Source organism: Nomascus leucogenys, chromosome 9 (genome assembly GCF_006542625.1).
Source record: "Nomascus leucogenys isolate Asia chromosome 9, Asia_NLE_v1, whole genome shotgun sequence".
Classification (NCBI taxonomy): Eukaryota; Metazoa; Chordata; class Mammalia; order Primates; family Hylobatidae; genus Nomascus; species Nomascus leucogenys.
Genome location: NC_044389.1, coordinates 77674282 through 77693094, shown reverse-complemented (window position 1 = coordinate 77693094; position 18813 = coordinate 77674282). Strand labels below are relative to the sequence as shown.

General features: G+C 44.8%; 2 protein-coding genes across 2 annotated transcripts in view; both read left to right on the top strand.

Moving 5' to 3' along the window:
- The window catches only part of UNC5C (unc-5 netrin receptor C), a 400199-nt gene extending 388756 nt beyond the window's left edge, over positions 1 to 11443 (top strand). The window contains exons 15-16 of the mRNA XM_030819147.1: positions 3673 to 3851; positions 4603 to 11443. Of these exons, the coding sequence (XP_030675007.1) occupies positions 3673 to 3851; positions 4603 to 4768 (345 nt within the window). The 3' untranslated portion in view covers positions 4769 to 11443. The remainder of the gene's footprint in view (positions 1 to 3672; positions 3852 to 4602) is intronic.
- Positions 11444 to 14977: 3534 nt separating this feature from the next.
- LOC115836664 (natural cytotoxicity triggering receptor 3 ligand 1-like) lies at positions 14978 to 18190 on the top strand. The gene is made up of 2 exons (XM_030818485.1): positions 14978 to 15516; positions 17747 to 18190. Exons 1-2 carry the CDS (start codon positions 15094 to 15096, stop codon positions 18188 to 18190), a joined length of 867 nt encoding a protein of 288 aa, XP_030674345.1. The 5' UTR covers positions 14978 to 15093.
- Positions 18191 to 18813: the final 623 nt, after the last annotated feature.

The following is an 18813-nucleotide window of genomic DNA, read 5'->3' as shown; positions in this document are numbered from 1 at the left end:
AACCAAAAAAGAGAATTTCAGACCAATATCCTTGATGAACATTGATGCAAAAGTCCTCAATAAAATACTGGCAAACCGAATCCAGCAGCACATCAAAAAGCTTATCCACCATGAACAAGTGGGCTTCATCCCTGGGATGCAAGGCTGGTTCAACATACACAAATCAATAAATGTAATCCAGCATATAAACAGAACCAAAGACAAAAACCACATGATTATCTCAATAGATGCAGAAAAGGCCTTTGACAAAATTCAACAATCCTTCATGCTAAAAACTCTCAATAAATTAGGTATTGATGGGACGTATCTCAATAAGAGCTATCTATGACAAACCCACAGCCAATATCATATTGAATGGGCAAAAACTGGAAGCATTCCCTCTGAAAACTGGCACAAGACAGGGATGCCCTCTCTCACCACTCCTATTCAACATAGTGCTGGAAGTTCTGGCCACAGCAATCAGGCAGGAGAAGGAAATAAAGGGTATTCAATTAGGAAAAGAGGAAGTCAAATTGTCCCTGTTTGCAGATGACATGATTGTATATCTAGAAAACCCCATTGTCTCAGCCCAAAATTTCCTTAAGCTGATTAGCAACTTCAGCAAAGTCTCAGGATACAAAATCAATGTACAAAAATCACAAGCATTCTTGTACACCAATCACAGACAGACAGCCAAATCATGAGTGAACTCCCATTCACAATTGCTTCAAAGAGAATAAAATACCTAGGAATCCAACTTACAAGGGATGTGAAGGACCTCTTCAAGGAGAACTACAAACCACTGCTCAATGAAATAAAAGAGGATACAAACAAATGGAAGAACATTCCATGCTCATGGGTTGGAAGAATCGATATCGTGAAAATGGCCATACTGCCCAAGGTAATTTATAGATTCAATGCCATCCCCATCAAGCTACCAATGACTTTCTTCACAGAATTGGAAAAAACTACTTTAAAGTTCATGTGGAACCAAAAAAGAGCCCGCATCACCAAGTCAATCCTAAGCCAAAAGAACAAAGCTGGAGGCATCATGCTTCCTGACTTCAAACTATACTACAAGGCTACAGTAACCAAAACAGCATGGTACTGGTACCACAACAGAGACATAGATCAATGGAACAGAACAGAGCCCTCAGAAATGATGCCACATATCTACAACTATCTGATCTTTGACAAACCTGACAAAAACAAGCCATGGGGAAAGGATTCCATATTTAATAAATGCTGCTGGGAAAACTGGCTAGCCATATGTAGAAAGCTGAAACTGGATCCCTTCCTGACACCTTATACAAAAATTAATTCAAGATGGATTAAAGACTTCAATGTTAGACCTAAAACCATTAAAATCCTACAAGAAAACCTAGGCAATACCATTCAGGACATACGAGTGGGCAAGGACTTCATGTCTAAAACAAACACCAAAAGCAATGGCAACAAAAGCCAAAATTGACAAATGGGATCTAATTAAACTAAAGAGCTTCTGCACAGCAAAAGAAACTACCATCAGTGTGAACAGGCAACCTACAGAATGGGAGAAAATTTTTGCAACCTACTCATCTGACAAAGGGCTAATATCCAGAATCTACAATGAACTCAAACAAATTGACAAGAAAAAAACAAACAACCCCATCAAAAAGTGGGCAAAGGACATGAACAGACCCTTCTCAAAAGAAGACATTTATGCAGCCAAAAAACACATGAAGAAATGCTCATCATCACTGGCCATCAGAGAAATGCAAATCAAAACCACAGTGAGATACCATCTCACACCAGTTAGAATGGCCATCATTAAAAAGTCAGGAAACAACAGGTGCTGGAGAGGATGTGGAGAAACAGGAACACTTTTACACTGTTGGTGGGACTGTAAACTAGTTCAACCATTGTGGAAGTCAGTGTGGCGATTCCTCAGGGATCTAGAACTAGAAATACCATTTGACCCAGCCATCCCATTACTGGGTATATACCCAAAGGACTATAAATCATGCTGCTATAAAGACACATGCACACGTATGTTTATTGTGGCACTATTCACAATAGCAAAGACTTGGAACCAACCCAAATGTCCAACAAGGATAGACTGGATTAAGAAAATGTGGCACATATACACCATGGAATACTATGCAGCCATAAAAAATGATGAGTTCATGTCCTCTGTAGGGACATGGATGAAACTGGAAAACATCATTCTCAGCAAACTATCGCAAGGACAAAAAACCAAACACTGCATGTTCTCACTCATAGGTGGGAATTGAACAATGAGAACTCATGGACACAGGAAGGGGAACATCACACTCCAGGGACTATTGTGGGGTTGGGGGAGGGGGGAGGGACAGCATTAGGAGATATACCTAATGATAAATGACGAGTTAATGGGTGCAGGAAATCAACATGGCACATGGATACATATGTAACAAACCTGCACATTGTGCACATGTACCCTAAAACCTAAAGTGAAATTAAAAAAAAAAAGAATTCAAATGCCCTCCACACCCCTGGATTGACCCTGTTCCATGGGATTGCATAAGCCTAGAAGTGAGCACTTGCTGCTGATCCTGGAATGTGGAACATACTGCTAGTCAACATTGGCACACAGGCAGTTGCAACCTCACCACCTGCAGTGCCAGTGCATTCACGGCTGGGGAGGCCACTGAAGCAGTGCAGGGCAGCATATGGGGGGGCTTTGCGTGATGGTGGTGTTGAGCCCCTGAGCTGAGCGCTCAGCAGGAACCAAACACTTCATGACGGCTGAAACTGGGTGTGGCCAGTTCATCCTCCGGCAACTAGTGAGGAACACCAACAAGTTACCTACTTTAAAAAGAGAGAGATGGCATTTATAGTAGATTAAGTAGATTTTCTTTTATTGCTTTAATAGTTCCCAGGCAACATTTGCTTTTGCTTTTCCAACCAGCAGCAGTGATCAGAAAATGATTAGAATTTCTCCTGCAGATGAAATTCAGATTTTGCATTTGTGCTGTTTTATGAGCTGAGACTATCTTTAGAGCCAATTTATGGTTTTCTCTACTAAAATTAGATTCGATTTAAAAAAATAAGGATATACAGCAATTGGAGGATGCCATTAACAACTTGCCCTAGAGCAATAATATACTGTGTTTACCATTTTCTAAGAAATTAGCCTTAAGTTGGTATCATTTAGAGGAGAGCTGTGTTCCATTTCATTCAACAAAAGCAGAACTGAGACATCTTCTGTGGAGTTTAGCGGGAGAACTACTGGAGCATTTGCCCAGGACTTTCCCCTCAAGGTCAGGCTGTTTCCAGAAGCCTTGAATCTCAGATCTATTCATTCCCAAAGCACTGCCCTTTTGAACATTTTCCTCTCCTGAAATTTAAACCTTTAGGAGCTGATATTCCCTCTCTTCTCTCTCAGCCTGGAGAATCCCATTAGTAAAGCTGTTATCGAATCACACCAGAGCTTTCCATCCAGCCCAGTCCTCACCGAAGACCCACAAATCTGAGGCTATGCAAAATCTCTGAGCCAGGTTACATCTAGTGATGCACAACTTTCAGGCTAAGAAGAAGCCATGCTTCCTAAGAAGAAGAATAACACTCCTTCTTTTCTTATCGCTCAAAGCAAGGCATTATGTTGATTGGTTCAATAGAGATTGCTTTTGTCTTCAGAAATAATGCTGTGTTGTTCCTGTCCCTGAACTACAGGAACCTACTGGCATTGATTTGCCGCTGCTGGATCCTGCGAACACCATCACCACGGTCACGGGGCCCAGTGCTTTCAGCATCCCTCTCCCTATCCGGCAGAAGCTCTGTAGCAGCCTGGATGCCCCCCAGACGAGAGGCCATGACTGGAGGATGCTGGCCCATAAGCTGAACCTGGACAGGTGGGTATGGTCAGGCCCCAAGACTAGCTTCTTTCTGTTAGCACTCTCCAGGTCCAATAACTATTAGACGCAGGGTTAACATTTTTTTTTCCATCCACACATCTATTTAATTTTTCATTTTGCAAATATGCATTAAGCTCTGTCCTTGTACCTTGTGCTACCAGCTTGCAAAGAGTGCTAAGAGACATTCTGAGCTTATCTGGCATTGGTAAGTATCAAGTTTTGTGATCCACTTTGCAAAGCTGATGGGCTAAATTCCCCAAATCATATAGCCATTCACTACCATAATTATTGCTCCTCCTCTGCAGTTAAGCAGGACCTAATGTTTGACGAATAATTAGCATGCCAACATAGCACTGATATTAAGTTATAAAGAGACCTCTGGAGCGTCTACTTTGTGGAATGTCACCGTCACTACCAAACATAACATGTGGCATGACCTGTCAAAGATCATCCAAGCCTGGACTAGAAAGAAAACACAAGTCTCTTGATTTCCTATTTAGAATATGACCCATAGACATCTTGTCTCTTAAATTATCTCACTCAGAGGTGAGGTTCACAAAGTTAAACATCATGTCCCCTGTCTGGGGCTGATCTAATTAAGCATGGGCTAGTTATTTAGGATGGCTCACTGTCAACCACAATGGGACCGGGAAACTTAAAGACAAGTAGAGAGACAGAAAGGTTTAGCTGAGGAAAAACAGATACATAAGTCACACTGTTGAGCACATTTTCTCTTTCCCAATTACAGGTACTTGAATTACTTTGCCACCAAATCCAGCCCAACTGGCGTAATCCTGGATCTCTGGGAAGCACAGAACTTCCCAGATGGAAACCTGAGCATGCTGGCAGCTGTCTTGGAAGAAATGGGAAGACATGAAACGGTGGTGTCCTTAGCAGCAGAAGGGCAGTATTAACCACCATGCTGGAAGGGGAAATGAAGGACAAAAATGCACAGGGAGTCTGTGGCCGTCCAGGGGAATCACAGCTGAGGAGGAAATCCAGACGAGACCAATGCGCTTCACAGGCAAGACTGCAGCAGGAGCCAGAAGGAAAACAGATACAACTGCCAATGTACATGCCCACTTTCCTCGGACATCATCACGGGAGTTAAAAGTTGTGTAAATTTGTACCTTGAATTTAGCTATCAACCTAATTTTCCTCTTAGTTGGGCTGTATGCTGTGTGGTACAGGATCTTACAGTTTCCTAGGAAACGCTTTTTATTGCTATCCAGATATATGGATAAACTTTCTTAACAAACCCAATTTCTACAAATGTTGTTTACATCAAATTGGACAGGGATGCAGACACTGTCCATGGCTCGTTCTATTTTTGTTCAAATCATTTGAAGTTGAAGCTGTGGACGGTTTGTTGTGTCTATTTCAGATTAGTAATTTACAGAGAAATCACAGACTTTTGCTACAAATCGTGTGCATCAAGTGTCTCAGATAATCCTCCCATCAGTGTTCTGTTTCTAGAACTTGTAGAACCAGTGTTACTGTTTGTTATCAGGGAAGTGGAGAAAGAATCTAAGTAAGTGTAAAAAAGAAATAACTAAGACTCCTATTCCTTGGAGGGACCCTTCTGGTGCCCTTTGGGAATAAAGCTGTAGCATTGCAGGGAAGACAGTGATTCACTTTTAACCCCACAAACAAGCATTTTTTCACAACATGTGTGTCTGTAATATGCAATATGAAGTGTTTCTTTTTTAAAAGGTATTATTATTATTGAGTATTTACAGGTATTCTGGTAAAGGATTTTTTTAATTTCTATTTTTGTTAGCAGTACTGTTAGTATTTGGGTATTGACTAGACCCATCCCACCTTTTCACCTATCAAGGTGGGTGTGGTCATCAGTTTAATTCAACATGCATCGCTTCCTTGACCTTTTACCGTTCCCTTATTCCACCCCAGAAAGGTGATAAATGCTGACTGGCTTTGTCAGTCTGTTCCTTCAGCTTGCTCAGGCAGGGTCTTCTTCCTCCTCTGAGTCTTAAGGAGACGTGTTCTCTGTTAAGTTCACTTAATATTGCCGTTGTGTGGCCCCACGTCGACTCCCTATGGTGCTCTACTCTAGAGGCAGTGTGGTTGGAGGAATGGACTCTAAACTGGAGATCAGGAAACCAGTTCTCAATGTGGGTCTGTCACTGTCTTGTTGCGCCACCTTGAGAAAGTCATTTAACCACACTGGACCTCAGTGTCCTCACTAGAAAGTGAAGGGGTGGGATTAGATCATCTCCACGTTCTGAAATGCTCAACTTCCACCATGATGCCTCCGGTCTCACTCATCAGTCTGAAGACCACAATGGACTCTGACCTAGATCATCATTTAAAATCATCAGCTGGTCTTTTGCCCAGGCTATTTAATGCCTTTCAAATAGTTCTGACATGGAAGATGATTATTCTAACCAGCATTATGATGTTGTTTGTTTGGCTTGAGTCGCTCTGCATCATTGCATTATGCTGTTCACTGAGCGATGACAACCCTTTATTATATTTTTCTTAGCCTCTCTTGGGATGCCCCTGCCCCCAGCCTTCCTGACTGGTTGCAAATTCTGTTTTATTATTGTCTTGGCATCTTGATAGCTAGACCACTCCTACAAGTTTATCTGGCAGTAGGAACTTGGTGCATTTTTTTCTACCCCCCCACCCCACCCTTAATCTTTGCTGTCATAATATTCAGTAGCATTTATAAAGGCTGTCTAGTTAGCTCTTTAAAAACTGTTGTCCTTCAAAATGTTAGTCAACACACTACTTTGTGTAAACTATTATGTTTCCTTGGGACCATCACAAGCTCTTTCTTTAACACAAGGACTCAATTCATTCAGCAGGTGGGGATTAAAGAATCAATCAAAGCCCCGTAGCAAAACCAAAACTGAAGAACAAACAGACATGTGTATGAATCGGAACCTTTAGAACATGACTGTGGTTTACTTTTAGGCTGGAGGCACAAGTTGCTGAAGAGATTTGAATTATACATGTTCTTCCATCTTTCCATGTTTCCACTCCTATTTTGGTAGCATCTTGAGATTTACTTGATGCCTCCGCCATCCTCATCCCTGAGGAACTGCTGATACCTTGCTATGGAGCCTCTTCGTTCTTTCATGCTTTTTATTCCTTATCTTCTGTTTTGGACATAGATTCTATAAAATCTCTCTCAGCCCACCCCCTGCATTAGGATTTCCATATTTAAAATATTTGTACACTGACTGGGGAAGGGAGAGATTGCACTATAAACAAGTTCAGTGGATGGTTGTAGCAATGAGTAAAACTGTATTCTAAATTAAAAATCAAATATATATACATGCAGTTAGTTATACATTTTTTAAAAGGAGGAGGAAGAAAGAGAGCTATTGTCCAGTCCTACATTTTGAAATAAACTTGTCAAGATTATGCATCAGTACTGGGGTTGTGGAATCATCTATGGAAATCAAGAACTAGAATCTGAACTGAATGCTCAAAGAAACTTCTATGCCTAGTGAAAACTAGAGGGGAGCAACTATGTAGCTATGAAGATGAATCAGTTCCACAACGGTTACTAAAAACTTTGACTAAAAAGTCACCAACACAGAAATATTGAACACAAACAGGAATTGTTTTACTGAAGTCATTGAGAACCCTTGGGGTTCACTTCAGATGCTTTTTTGGTTCAACTTCCCACCACCAGAAAAGGGAAAAGTGAGGTACTCATCTGTCAGAACTCTTAATGTTTCCTATTAAGTGAATGACAACTTCCATACATACACTATTTATACCAAATAATTTTCACTACAAATTCTGATTTCCTTCTCCTTTGGAGTAAAGTAATAGCTGTTAGATTGCTTTCAAACTTAGAAGGTCCAGATGTAACAGTTCATTTCATAGGAAGCCACTTCATCAACCATTCTATGTGATACATCCTGCTTCTTTCTACACCGCTGGAGAGGCAGTTTGGCCGGCTTCATTTGGATAGAAAATAACTATCACTTGTGCATGCTGCCATCTAGTGGTGTACAACACAATCTAACCTGAGTTTAACATTCACTAGAATGTGTTTGACAAAGGGAATGAAAACCCGTAGAGTTCAAGGACCTTTATGACAAACAGATGTGGGGAAATTTTCACTTCAAATTTATAATTTTCCTATTCTCACTTTTTTTTCATTTGCATCACCCATCTCAATATTAGGTCATTGTGAGCCTAGTACATCAACTCATTCATACACAACATATCTTCAGTTGCTTCTTGTAACAGAACTATGTAAAATCTATATGAAACAGTCTTTGAAGAGTTGTCATTTTTAACATTTATGGTTTTCATTGGGGTTTGTATACTTTAAATCTCCTTTTAGTTCCTTAATATTTATCTTTGGAAATGTAAGAAGTATCTGCTTAGAAAGAAGTCTTATATATGCAAATGGAATACTATGTCTGGGGAAGAGAAAATTGGGGTTGTTAATCAAAGGGAAGAAAGCAGCTTCTTTTCTGCTGAATTTGGGAATCCAAAGGCAGAGGTTTCATCCTGTTTTTATTTTCTTCTTATCACACTCTTTCAAGTTTCCTTAATGTATCCGGAAGGAACAGAAGTTGGATTCAGAATTGATAACTGGCATGGTGATGACAAATCTGTGTAACACCAAGGTACTCACAGCTAACAGCTGTTTCACAAACGGCATTTTCCAAATGAAGTCACCTCTGCTATGCAGAAAACTCCCATCCTGCTGTGAGCAAGTTAGGCTCTTCAAGAACTGGACAACTTTTTGGGTAAGGTGTTCAATATCAAACTGCATAATCATTAGCCATTTTCATATATACTATTTTATAGATTTAAGTCTCTCAACTATCAAAATGTAGAGCGATTTTTAGGAGAAAAAAGTCGTGGGGACTGAGTTTAGGACACTCTGAAACTGTGCGACCAGTAATTTTTTTAAGGTATTTTTTCCTACAAGTAAGATATCTGAAAAGTCAACGTTTTGAGGGTGGAATCAAGACTTTTCACTTCTCCTGGAGAAGAGCAACAAGGCCCTTGTCTCATGTGTCCTTCTGTGTGTCTCTGTCAGGATCACAGCAGCTGTGCTCTTGGTCTGCTTACTCCTCTGTAATCCACGTATGCAGAAGGGAGTTAATAAGGTGATCATCTCCCCAGAATTCAAAGGTCTTTGCCTCTATAAGGTCTGCCCCTATGGGGCCAGGAAAATATAAACCTATATAAGGACCTGCAAGAAAGCATAAAGAAGGTAGAAAAGGTTTACTTGTTGGGTTTTCAAGCCTTCAAGTTGAATGAGTCTTAGCTTTTGCTGGGCAGTTGTTCTGGACAAGTCATCAGTTTCATGTGGAGAACTCAGTGCAAGCCCAAGGCTAATGAACGAGAGGGGGCCCATGGAAACACAGCTGAAATGAAATAGGACTTTATCCATCTTCTTTGAGAATGGAGGAGCTTTTGTGAAGCAGAACATCATTGCTCAAGATAATGGTTGATGAGCATTAGATTTTATAGATCTAATAAGGAAAATATTTTATTATCTCAAGTTAACAAAACATTTTTTTACCTCTCGAGTGCCTCATAGGACCAACTATTACTCTTTGGTTTTTATTTTTCTTTTTGTATTGTTTTTATATATTATTTAACCTTGCTGAGCTAGTGTTGACTGAAATCTTTAGAACTTTGCCTCTGTGCAACGAAGTAATGTTTCTCTACCCTAAGATATCTATTTGTATAATCTCTGGCTGTAATGATCACTTTGGAAGATTTCCTTTGCATCTCTATTTCTTTTTAATGGAATAAGGCATAAGGGGGAATAAATATATTGTAACCAATGTTATGTAAACCCATATCCATAAAGGCCAAGGAAGCCAAATGAAGTCATTTCCAGAATTCTAGTGTGCAAAACCTATTTTTGAAAAGTGGGGAGATGGCTTTGTGTAGCACTGGGTGGGTTTTCTCTGCAGACTAAGTCTAGCAATGAGCTTCCAGATCCTTTAGTTTTATCAGCCTTGTGCTTACCCCATTTTCATAAATGCTACTTTAACAGCCAGTCTTCATAAGAGTTCATGGTTCCTAGGTTTTCCGGTCACCTCATTGTATTGATCTGCCGTAGGGTATTAACGGGCTCATTCAACCAAATGTAATGTGTGCCTCAGACCTATTTAGCATGGTTGGGGGGCATCAGCAGGACAAACCAACAGGTACTCCGCAAGTGTACTGGCACAGCAAGCCCAGCAATTATTAGCAGCTCTTCATCAGCCTGCTGTCTACTCAGACGCTTGCCTACTGAAGGGACCTGTCCAGAGATCTTCTGGAATCCCAGGTTGGGAATCTCTGCAGAATATCATGACAGTTGTGGCCCAAATAGCTTCTGAGTAGAAACAAGGAAGCTGCCCTGAGATATAGTCAGCTGCCCACCTGCCATAGTATTTGCTACTGAATGCCAGCCTTTTAACATACCATTTCAGATTTGTCCTTCAACAAAAATATAAATTGCAAGTCATACCATTTAAGGGTCTTTTACAAGTATGTCTAAATCGTGTGTCATTTTTAAGTTCCAAAGGTCTACTGGACTAAGTACTATCAGACCAGCTGTAGAAACTGATGGCACTGACCCGGGGTGGAATAACCCTCAGTACTGGTGTTTAGAAGATGAATTGTAGGCAGGTTTTGGTGATCAGCAGCCCAAGGATTGATGGGCTCTCTTTTGGCCTCTGATCCTGAGCACTCTGGAGGCAGCATCGGAGACTCGGGACCTGAGCTATATAGGTTCTCAGTGTTAAAACAAACCTGTTTAGAGTGACATATAAGAGCAAGAAATCTACAGCTGGTGTAAAATACCTTTGCCTTTTCTATTCTGAAAGTAACGAATGGCATCTGTACATGTAGGGGTAAAAACTCAGATGTCTACTCCTCCAGGCCATGGACAAGAAAAAGTACAGCAGTCAGAACAAGTGGAACAAGTGATTTGCATTCTCTTCTTCATGCTTTCCTAGACCTGCTATTGGTAGCGCAGCCCTCGCCCTCCAGACATAATGCATCGAGCCCAGTTGCAGGGAACATCACTGTGTGTGTGTGATGGCACGGTGTTATATGTGTTGAGTTTAATGTTGAGCTGAAGCAAGTTGGTGACCTTCCTCTTTGCTCTTTGTAAAGAAGACACCAATGTTTGTCAGAGAAAAAATCCTCAGCAGTCGTGTTGAAGAGGCAGTGTCATCCACCTGCTGTCCCCTTTGGAACAGTTCAACTGCAGAAAGGTCGGATTGAGGTTTTGTGCTTTGTCGTTTTTCTTTTTTAAACAAAACATGACAACCTTGGCTTTTCCGATATGGAACACTTTTGTTGTTGTAGAGTTCCCTCTTGCTGTATCTTCTATGCAATTCCTTTTCTAAAAAACCCCCGGCAGAGGCAGAGTGCCCTCCGGACATCTGTCCGGTGCCTTGCTGAGTGGTGGAGGTGAGGGATACCAGCTCCGGGTGTGCCTCTTTTCTCTCCCTGGCTGCCAATCCTGATTTTTCCTGCAGTCCCCTTGGTTTGTAAATTGCCTGCATTTATTCTGTCAGCCAACATGTACAAAATGTAAGAAAGAATTTTTAAACAGGTAATAAATTATATTTATAAGCAACAAAGTGCTGCCTCCTTCACTTCATAACAAGGTTCTCCTGCATGTTCAGAGCCGCCACGTGTTTCTTCAGTGGGACAGAAAGGCTTTGGGTCCTGCGTGGATGGTGATCACAACCTCCTGCAGGCACAGGATGAGGTTTTAGCATGGTGCTACTAAAAAATCAGCTGCACATTGGAATGACCTAAGACGCCTTAAGAACTAATGCCAGGGTCACACCTCCAGAGATTCTGATGAAAGTGGTCTAGGGGTAGCCTGAGTCTTGGGTGTTAAAAGCTCCTGGATGGTACTAATGAGCAGTTAAGGGTGAGAACCAATGTCTTAGAACTTCTGCAGAATTCCTTGGGGCGGGAGCTTCTAAATAGAGTGTCAAGCCCTGCCCCCAGAGATCTGATTTTAAATGAAGTTTGCAAACAACTATACTAATAGGTAGGAAATGAAAGGTGAGAAATTACCAGCAGAGGAGTTCAGCTTGGTACAGGACTGCTGGCCACTGCCTTAGGGCGAGCAAGCCAAGGGCTCCAGCTGTGAGGTGGGAAGCAGCTGTGAAGCTGAGGACCAGAATCAAAGACAGCCCTGTCCTCCATGACAGAACAACCTGGAGACACTTCCTTAGATGGACTGCCACCTGTCCCCACCCCTCCCCTCAGCCTCGGTGGCTGAAAGGTGTAAGCAACTGCCCAGCACTGAGAAACTGGTCCATGCCATGGGCTAGAAGAAAGTGACTTAAAACAATCGATGCTGGGATCACGAATTCAAATGTTTTTCCAAGGCTAAGGAAGTAATGGAAATACATAAACTGGAACCTGGGTAAAATCAAAGGGAGACGTAAGGGCTGTAGCTGAGCTAGAGAATTCAAATTCCATATAAAAGAATGAAAATACAATGAAAACAATAAAACACAAAAACTGTACTTTACATAGAAAACCCATGGTGGCAAAGACTCAGCCCTGTTACCAGACTGCTAACCCCTAATTAGAGGCTTTGGTGGCTGAGAATCCTGCTGAGAAGGCCTTACCTAGGATGGCATGCAAGCATTTTCAAAGACTATTCACTGAGGGCCCAATCTAAGCCCCTGTCTCTCAGTGGAGGTCCCTGGAGTGTTCTGAAGCTTGGCCTCCCTCTGCTCCTCTCTCTCAGTACCAGCATATGGGTGCCAAGCAAAGAACCTTCAGCAGCCCCAGAGATCCCCACAGCTAAGCTCAGATCAGAACATAGGGTAGAAATTAGAAATTACTTTGCAGAGACAAAACTTCTGAGAGTGCAGTCATCTGTACTTTGCTGCAGACAACAAGCTTGCAACTTACAAAATGACCAATGCCAAGAAAATAACCTTTTTTCCTCAGCTGAGATTTACTGTCAGTATGCCTGTGAGTTCTGCGAAGTTTAACTTGAGCCCATGACACACAGAAGTGGGGTGTACAGAAGGTGGGAGAGATGTACCAATAGCAAATCTCAGCTGGTTTTATATGTTGCTAATTGTAGATCCTGCTAAACTAATGGCAGGAAGAAAAAGCAGCATTGGCCAGGCACAGTGGCTCATGCCTGTAATCCCAGAACTTTGGAAGGTTAAGATGGGGAGATCACTTGAGCCCTGGAATTTTGGACCAGCCTAGGAAACATAGTGAGGCCTTGTCTCTATTAAACATAAAATTAACCAGCCACGGTGGTGCATGCCTGTAGTCCCAGCTACTTGGGAGGCTGAGATGGGAAAGTCACTTGAGCCCAGGAGATCGAGGCTGCAGTGAGCTATGATTATGCCACTGCACTCCAGCCTGGGCAAGACAGAATGAGACCTTGTCAAAAAAAAAAAAAGAAAGAAAAAGAAGAAAGAGAGAGAAGGGAAGGGAGGGAGGCATGGATGGATGGATGGATGGATGGATGGATGGAAGGAAGGAAGGAAGGAAGGAAGGAAGGAAAGAAGGAAGGAAGGAAGGGAGGAAAGAGAGAGAAAGGAGAGAAAGAGAAGGAAAGAAAGAGAAAGAAAGAAAGAGAAAGAAAGAAAAGAAAGAGAAAGAGAAAAGAAAAGAAAACAGAGGAAAGAGAGAAAGGAAGGAAAGAAAAGAAAGAAAGAAAGGAGAAAGAGCAGTATTGAGCACCTGTGATGTACCTGGCATGGGCCCTCACATATTTCAGACACTCATCTTATTGGTTCCTCACAAGAGCGCAAAGAGGTGGGAATTTACAGGTGGGAAGATCGGGCTCAGATTATGTACTTCCAAAGAATGAAAAAAGTGGAAAATGGTGGAATTTAAGCAGGTCAGTCTGAATCCCAGCGCCAGGATGCACTCTTTTGACACAAGTGCAGCTGGCTAACCACCACCAATCTCACCCAAACTCTTCATTCTCTGTGTGTCAGATGCAAACCTTCCTGCACTCTCCATTCCCCAGACAATTTTGGGCTTCCCTGGTCCTGATCCAATCTCCAATGGATCCCCTCACAAACCAAACTTCTCATTCTGCCCTCCAGGGTCCACAATGCTTGGAACAATAGCCCTAACACATTCCCTCCCCTTTCGCAGAGGTGACAATTCAGGGGCAGCAGCAATAGGCTCATCCTTCCACATCTCAAATACTCCACAGCTGGGAGGCGGGTGGGGTCTTTCTCATACAGCACTGCTGATTCCAGATCATTGCATTAAAACCCAACGCTTTGCATGTCAGGCCTCCCGGCTCAGCCGGCCAGCCCCTCTCTGCCTCTCACTCCCTGCGCCCCTTCCCATTCTCCTGTGGCACTAGAGAATTTTGCCTCACAACCTTCCTCTCCCAAGACTGCCACCTTCAAAATCCAAGAAGACAACAAATGTAAAGGCCAGGATTTGAGTTCCTCTTTCATCACCAACAATGTTGCCTATGAACTAAATTCACCCACTCCTGTTAGGTAACATGGGGTATCTTAAAATGGTGCCGTACCTTAAGATGGGGCCGGTTCCGGGTTCTTCTCCCCTCCTTGACCGAGCACTGTCTGAACCCGCCAAAGGAGGGCCAATCAGAAAGAAGCATCTCCCGCCTTCCCTTGGGCCCGCCCCTAGCCCAATCCACGTAGGCCCAAGGGATATAAAACCCAGCACACCAGCAGCCCTCTCTCTTCTCTTCCTTCTCCTTGCGTGGTGCCACTCGATACCTCCAATGAAGATCTCTTGACCGCGACCGGTGTAGTTTGGCCTCCGCCCGGCCCCTTTCATTGGTGCCGTGACTCAGATCGGGACTCCTCACCCCCCTCGGTGGGACCCCGATCCCTTTTGGGCTCAGTCCAGACCCTGGCTGGTCTTCGCTCATTTTCCTGTTCGCCGACCTCTACACCCAACACCAGCCTCATCTCGGTAAGTCTCCCCTTCCGGTGTCTGACACCAGTCGACTGGCTCCCGCCTCGGCCGCCCACCCGGCTGCCGTAAATCCTATTTTAGACTCGGCCTCCAGGGAGCGGGGTTCCCTCCTTTTCCTCCTCACTCGCCAGGCCTGGGCCCCTTCCCCTTTGTCACTCTGAAAATCCTCGTACCAGGTGGCCCACGGCCCTCGGCCTCCTAGAGGCCCTCAGTCCTTTCGTTTCGGTGACAACCGACTCAAAGGGTCTGACTCACAGCATGGTCATCAGCTGGTAGGGGACGCCCTGCCCAGCCCTTTGCCATATATTTCCGTAAACCCCCTCTTCTCATAATGGGAGCCTCTGCATCCCTGCCGGCCGACTCTCCCTTACAATGCCTTTTAAATAACTTATCAGCCCTTGGTTTGGCTGCTGATCTCAAACCTACACGCCTCATTAAATTGTGCACTCAAAACTGGCCCACCTACCCCCTAGACAACCAAAACAGATGGCCCACTTATGGGTCCTTTGATCCCAACCTTCTCTGGGATCTCTACAACTATTGTGAGCGAACAGGAAAATGGGCAGAGATCCCCTACGTTCATGGCTTCTTTCTTCTACGGGACAAACCCAACCTCTGCCTCCCTTGCAAGCCGCAACACCTTATCGCTGCTCTCAAGCTACCAACCTCTCCTTCCGCTCCCGACTTTGATCCGGCCGACGAACCCCCCCCATACCACCACCCTCCACCTCATCTTCCGGTCACCGCTCAACCGGTAGCTGCCCAACCCCCCCACACCCCTGCCCCCTCTTCGGTACCTCCCCCCTCATTGCCTTCACCCTCAACCTCTTCCTCCCCGTCTTTTAGCCCTCCCACTACCCGTTCCAGGTCACACCTTCCCGTCCTTGCCCCCCTCAGGGAGGTTGTGGGGGCGGAGGGCATTGTCCGTGTCCATGTTCCTTTCTCTATGGCCGATTTGTCTCAAATTGAAAAACGCTTAGGCTCTTATACCTCTAACTCCGCCTCCTACATCAAAAAGTTTCATTATCTCCTACAAGCTTATAGTCTCACTTTCCACGATATCTACATGATCCTCTCTAACACCCTTCTCCCTGAAAAGCGCCAGCGGGTCTGGGAGCAGGCCCGCACCTATGCAGATGAGGTCCATCAGACAACCCCCGCCCTACCACTAGGTGCACAGGCAGTCCCCGAACAAGAGCCTAATTGGGACTATAACACCCCAAATGGCATTGCCACCAGAGACCACTTCGCCACCTGCCTAATAACTGGACTGTGCAAGGCAGCCCAAAAGGCTGTTAATTTTGAAAAACTCCATGAAATAGTACAAGAAAAATATGAAAACCCGTCTGCTTTCCTTGACTGCCTTACACGGGCGCTCCAGCAATACACCAACATAGACCCAGAGGCCCCTGACGGCAGGCAGCTCCTCCTGTCTCATTTTTTTGCACAGAGCTTTCCTGACATCAGGGCCAAACTTAAAAAGTTAGACAGAGGCCCCTTCACTCCACAGATCGAGATCTTAGCAACAGCATTCAACGTTTATCACAACCGAGATGAGAAGGCCAGGAGACAAAAGTACCAAATGTTGGCTCAAGCTCTCCAAGCCTCTCCTCGGTCCGCCACAGGGTCACACGGCCGTAAATCGCCCTCCACCCACCCTCAACGTCAGCCACCTGGGCCCTGTTTTAAATGCGGTAAGGAAGGACATTGGGTCCAAGAGTGCCCAAATCCCAGGCCCCCCAGCCGGCCCTCTCCAAAATGCCACCAGCCTGGCCATTGCGCCGTGGATTGCCCCGGTCCCTGAAGGGGGGCCGGGTCCACCCTCAGCCCAAACCCTGATCTTCTAGGACTGGCCACTGAAGACTGACGGGGCCTTGGGACTCCTTTCCCAACTCAGATCGTCACTTCACAGGAGCCCAGTCTCTTAATGGTGGAAGGGCATCCCGTCATCTTCCTCCTTGATGCTGGGGCTACTTTCTTGGTCTTGCGAGAGTTTTGGGGTGCCACTTCCCTTTTTAGATCTCCTATAGTCGGGGTTGGAGGTCAAACCATTCGCCCCAGGGCCACTCCTCCCTTATCTTGCTCCCTCTCAGGCCACATTTTTTCTCACAGTTTCCAGCAACTCACAGCCACATGTGCCATCTGTCAGCGTACAAATCCACAAACCCCTTTTAGGCCAGGGCCTTTCCCAACTCACTAGGCTAGGGGTCACACCCCAGGGAGCGATTGGCAACTTGACTTCACTCATATGCCCTCGATCAAGAACTCAACTACCTTCTAGTCCTAGTTGACACCTTTTCCGGATGGGTTGAAGCCTTCCCAACTACCAAAAAGAGGGCAAGTACAGTTGCTTCCATCCTACTATCTGAAATTATCCCGCAGTTTGGAATCCCCTCTTCCCTCCAAACTGACAATGGCCCCGAGTTCACCTCCCAAATGTCTCAAAACATAGCAACTGCCCTCAACATTCCTTGGCACTTCCACATCCCCTACCACCCTCAGTCCTCCGGAAAAGTCGAGCGGACTAACCGTACCCTTAAAGAAACCCTAACCAAACTCACCCTAGAATTACACCTAGATTGGGTAAAATTACTACCTACAGCCCTGTTCAAATTCTGGGTGCTCCCAAAAAAGCCTACCCTTCTGTCTCCCTTCAAGATCATGTATGGCCGACCTGCACTCCCACTAGGTATCAGTCCCACCTCTTGGAAGGTCCCACAACACATTAGCTATCCCCTCCTGTCCTTCATCCGGTGTGAGCTGTGGAAGCGACAGGAGTGCCTGTTGCCCGATACTACCTGCAGTCACCAGTCCTTTCCCCTTAAACCAGGGGAGTGGGTGTTTTACTCTCCACCCAGCCCTACTACATCTGTCTCCCTAGTCCCTAAGTGGAAAGGGCCTCTCCAAATTATACTCTGCACTCCCACGGCCGCTAGACTCCAAGAATCACCAGGACGTCTAACTCCTTGGCTTCACATTTCCAGGTTGAAACCGGCTACCAACCCGGACCACACGAAGAACCAAACTGCTTACACCCCGCTCTCATGCATCTCCTAAGTCCTCTTCTCTGGCTTTCCGCCTCTCACATCTTTACACTTGCCTCCGCCGGTGGGCCCTCTTCCCAGCCCTATTCTCACTATGATAGAAAATGGCTGGGACCCTCTCTTCCACATGTTCCCCTTCGCCGTCTGGCTCCCACATCAACAAACACACCCCCTACCTATATTATCATGGACGTCATGTCTAACGAAGTCTTCATGTATAGCGCCCTACTGCTTGGCCTCATACTCATACTGTACCCCACGCACAACCCTGACATTTCTCCCTGTGCCCCCTCCCCACAGCGCCGCCACTCAGCAGGAAGCAGCCAGATGAACCACGACACCCATTTTCCCCCATTTAAGAAAACAAAAAGGGAGAAATGTTAGGTAACATGGGGTATCTTAAAATGGTGCCGTACCTTAAGATGGGGCCGGTTCCAGGTTCTTCTCCCCTCCTTGACCGAGCAGTCTGAACCCGCCAAAGGAGGGCCAATCAGAAAGAAGCATCTCCCGCCTTCCCTTGGGCCCGCCCCTAGCCCAATTCACATAGGCCCAAGGGATATAAAACCCAGCACACCAGCAGCCCTCTCTCTCTTCTTTTCCTTCTCCTTGCGTGGTGCCACTCGATACCTCCAATAAAGATCTCTTGACCGCCACGGGTCTAGTTTGGTCTCTGCCCGGCCCCTTTCAACTCCTGCGATCACACTCTTTTGAAATCTGACCACAGCCCCTCTCTCAGTAACTGTGGAGATACCACCACCGCCCCATCAGGATTCCCTGTCCTGGGACCTGGGTTTTTTTGTTTTTGTGTTTTTGGTCTGTTAGCTCCTCTAATTAATTCCTTCCCTCCTCTGGCCCATCAGCCCCTTGATAGTAATAATTCTTACTTTCCATGACCTGTTGCTGCCATTTGCATGATAAACTAGTACCCTGAATGAATCCTGTCTTTGTTGTCTCTATACCTGTATTTGGGTTGCTGACAGAAAGATAAAATCATAAACCACAAGAAA